The sequence below is a fragment of the Elephantulus edwardii genome, unplaced genomic scaffold (genome assembly GCF_000299155.1).
Source record: "Elephantulus edwardii isolate Elephantulus edwardi_28Jun2011 unplaced genomic scaffold, EleEdw1.0 scaffold00232, whole genome shotgun sequence".
NCBI lineage: Eukaryota > Metazoa > Chordata > Mammalia > Macroscelidea > Macroscelididae > Elephantulus > Elephantulus edwardii.
Genome location: NW_006399982.1, coordinates 3,708,426 through 3,709,872, shown reverse-complemented (window position 1 = coordinate 3,709,872; position 1,447 = coordinate 3,708,426). Strand labels below are relative to the sequence as shown.

General features: G+C 59.4%; 1 protein-coding gene across 1 annotated transcript; it reads left to right on the top strand.

Annotated features, from left to right (window-relative positions):
- Positions 1 to 618: 618 nt before the first annotated feature.
- Positions 619 to 1,110, top strand: RPP25L (ribonuclease P/MRP 25kDa subunit-like). Its single transcript, XM_006898545.1, has one exon. It carries the CDS (start codon positions 619 to 621, stop codon positions 1,108 to 1,110), a length of 492 nt encoding a protein of 163 aa, XP_006898607.1.
- Positions 1,111 to 1,447: the final 337 nt, after the last annotated feature.

Here is a 1,447-nt window from a genome sequence, read left to right as displayed (position 1 = left end):
CGCGTGGAGGTGGAGCTGGGAGGCCGGCTCCTCGGCGGGCGCCGCTGGGGAAACACTAAACGCCAATGGCGATGGGGCACGAGGGCCGCGGGGGCCGGACGCCAAGGGTGGTTCGGGTAGCGGCCCGGGTGGAGCCTCTGCTCCGGTTTAAAGACCTAGGCCGAGCCCCAGAGCCCTGGAGTCCCTGGGCCAGGGCAGCGTGGCCCTCTTCTGAGGATCCCGGAGTCGGGAGGTGTCCTCTTTAAGGGCCTGCCCTTGGAGAGCTCTGAGTGAGGGGCGCTTATACCTGTTTTCGGGGAGGTTAAGTGGAACTAAGCTTGGTTCCCAGTCCTGGAGACCTCTGGGATCACGGCCCCAAAGAAGCCAGTGTTTGGGATCCGGACTTTCGGATGGGAAGAGTGCTAAGGCTGTTTGGGGCGAGACTGACATGAGCCGGGCCCTGAGAAGCTGGGGTGTGGGAATTGAGCGCTTTCCCTTTGAATGCTAAGGAAAAGCGCATGGCCATGTGCTGGGGGGCCGGGGTATCTAGGATGGAGGGGAGGACGGCCTGGGTGTGCTCTCAGCTGAGGACTCACCTGACACTTCCCTGCAGAGAATACAGGATTCACAGCAAGTCGGATGGAGCACTATCGAAAAGCTGGCTCGGTGGAGCTCCCCGTGGCTTCTCCCATTCCCCAGCTACCTCCTGATACCCTGGAAATGCGAGTCCAAGCTGGCAGCAAAATCCGCAACCTCCTGGAGCTGGCTCTGGGGCAGTTAGAAGGAGGCAGCACCCGCCACGTGGTGTTCTCCGGCTCTGGTCGAGCAACAGGGAAGGTTGTCAGCTGTGCTGAGATTGTCAAAAGGCGGGTTCCAGGCCTGCATCAGCTCACCAAGCTGCGCTACCTGGAGACTGAGGACAGCTGGGTCCCTGCTTCACCTGACACAGGCCTAGACCCTCTCACAGTGCGCCGCCATGTGCCTGCAGTGTGGGTACTGCTCAGCCGGGAACCCCTGGACCCCAATGAATGTGGCTATCAGCCACCAGGGGCCCCCCCTGGCCTGGGATCCACTCCTCGCTCGAACAGTGGCCCTCGACCACGAAGAAGGGCTCGAGACACCCAGCCCTGAGGACCTGCTCCACGCCAAGTATCTGGGATAAATGCTTTCTTCATTGGACCCCTCTAACTGATCAAGATCTCCAACAGAAGTGGTGCTTGCCAACCTGCTTCCCCTTCGCCCTAGAGTGGGAGAAGGGATTGCTGTGAGGAGTGACAGGTGTGGGGTCTCTCCTGGCTCCAGGATTGCTTAAGACCTCACTCTGCCTTCCACCTACAGTGCCTCTGATCTCCCTTTGAACAGAGGTCCAGAGAATAACTTAGGAAATAAAGATTTTAAGTGTTTGTCTGATGAGCTTCTGTGAGGTTAAGGGAATGGGAGTCCCTGCCCCAGTCGTTGACTTCTGTTG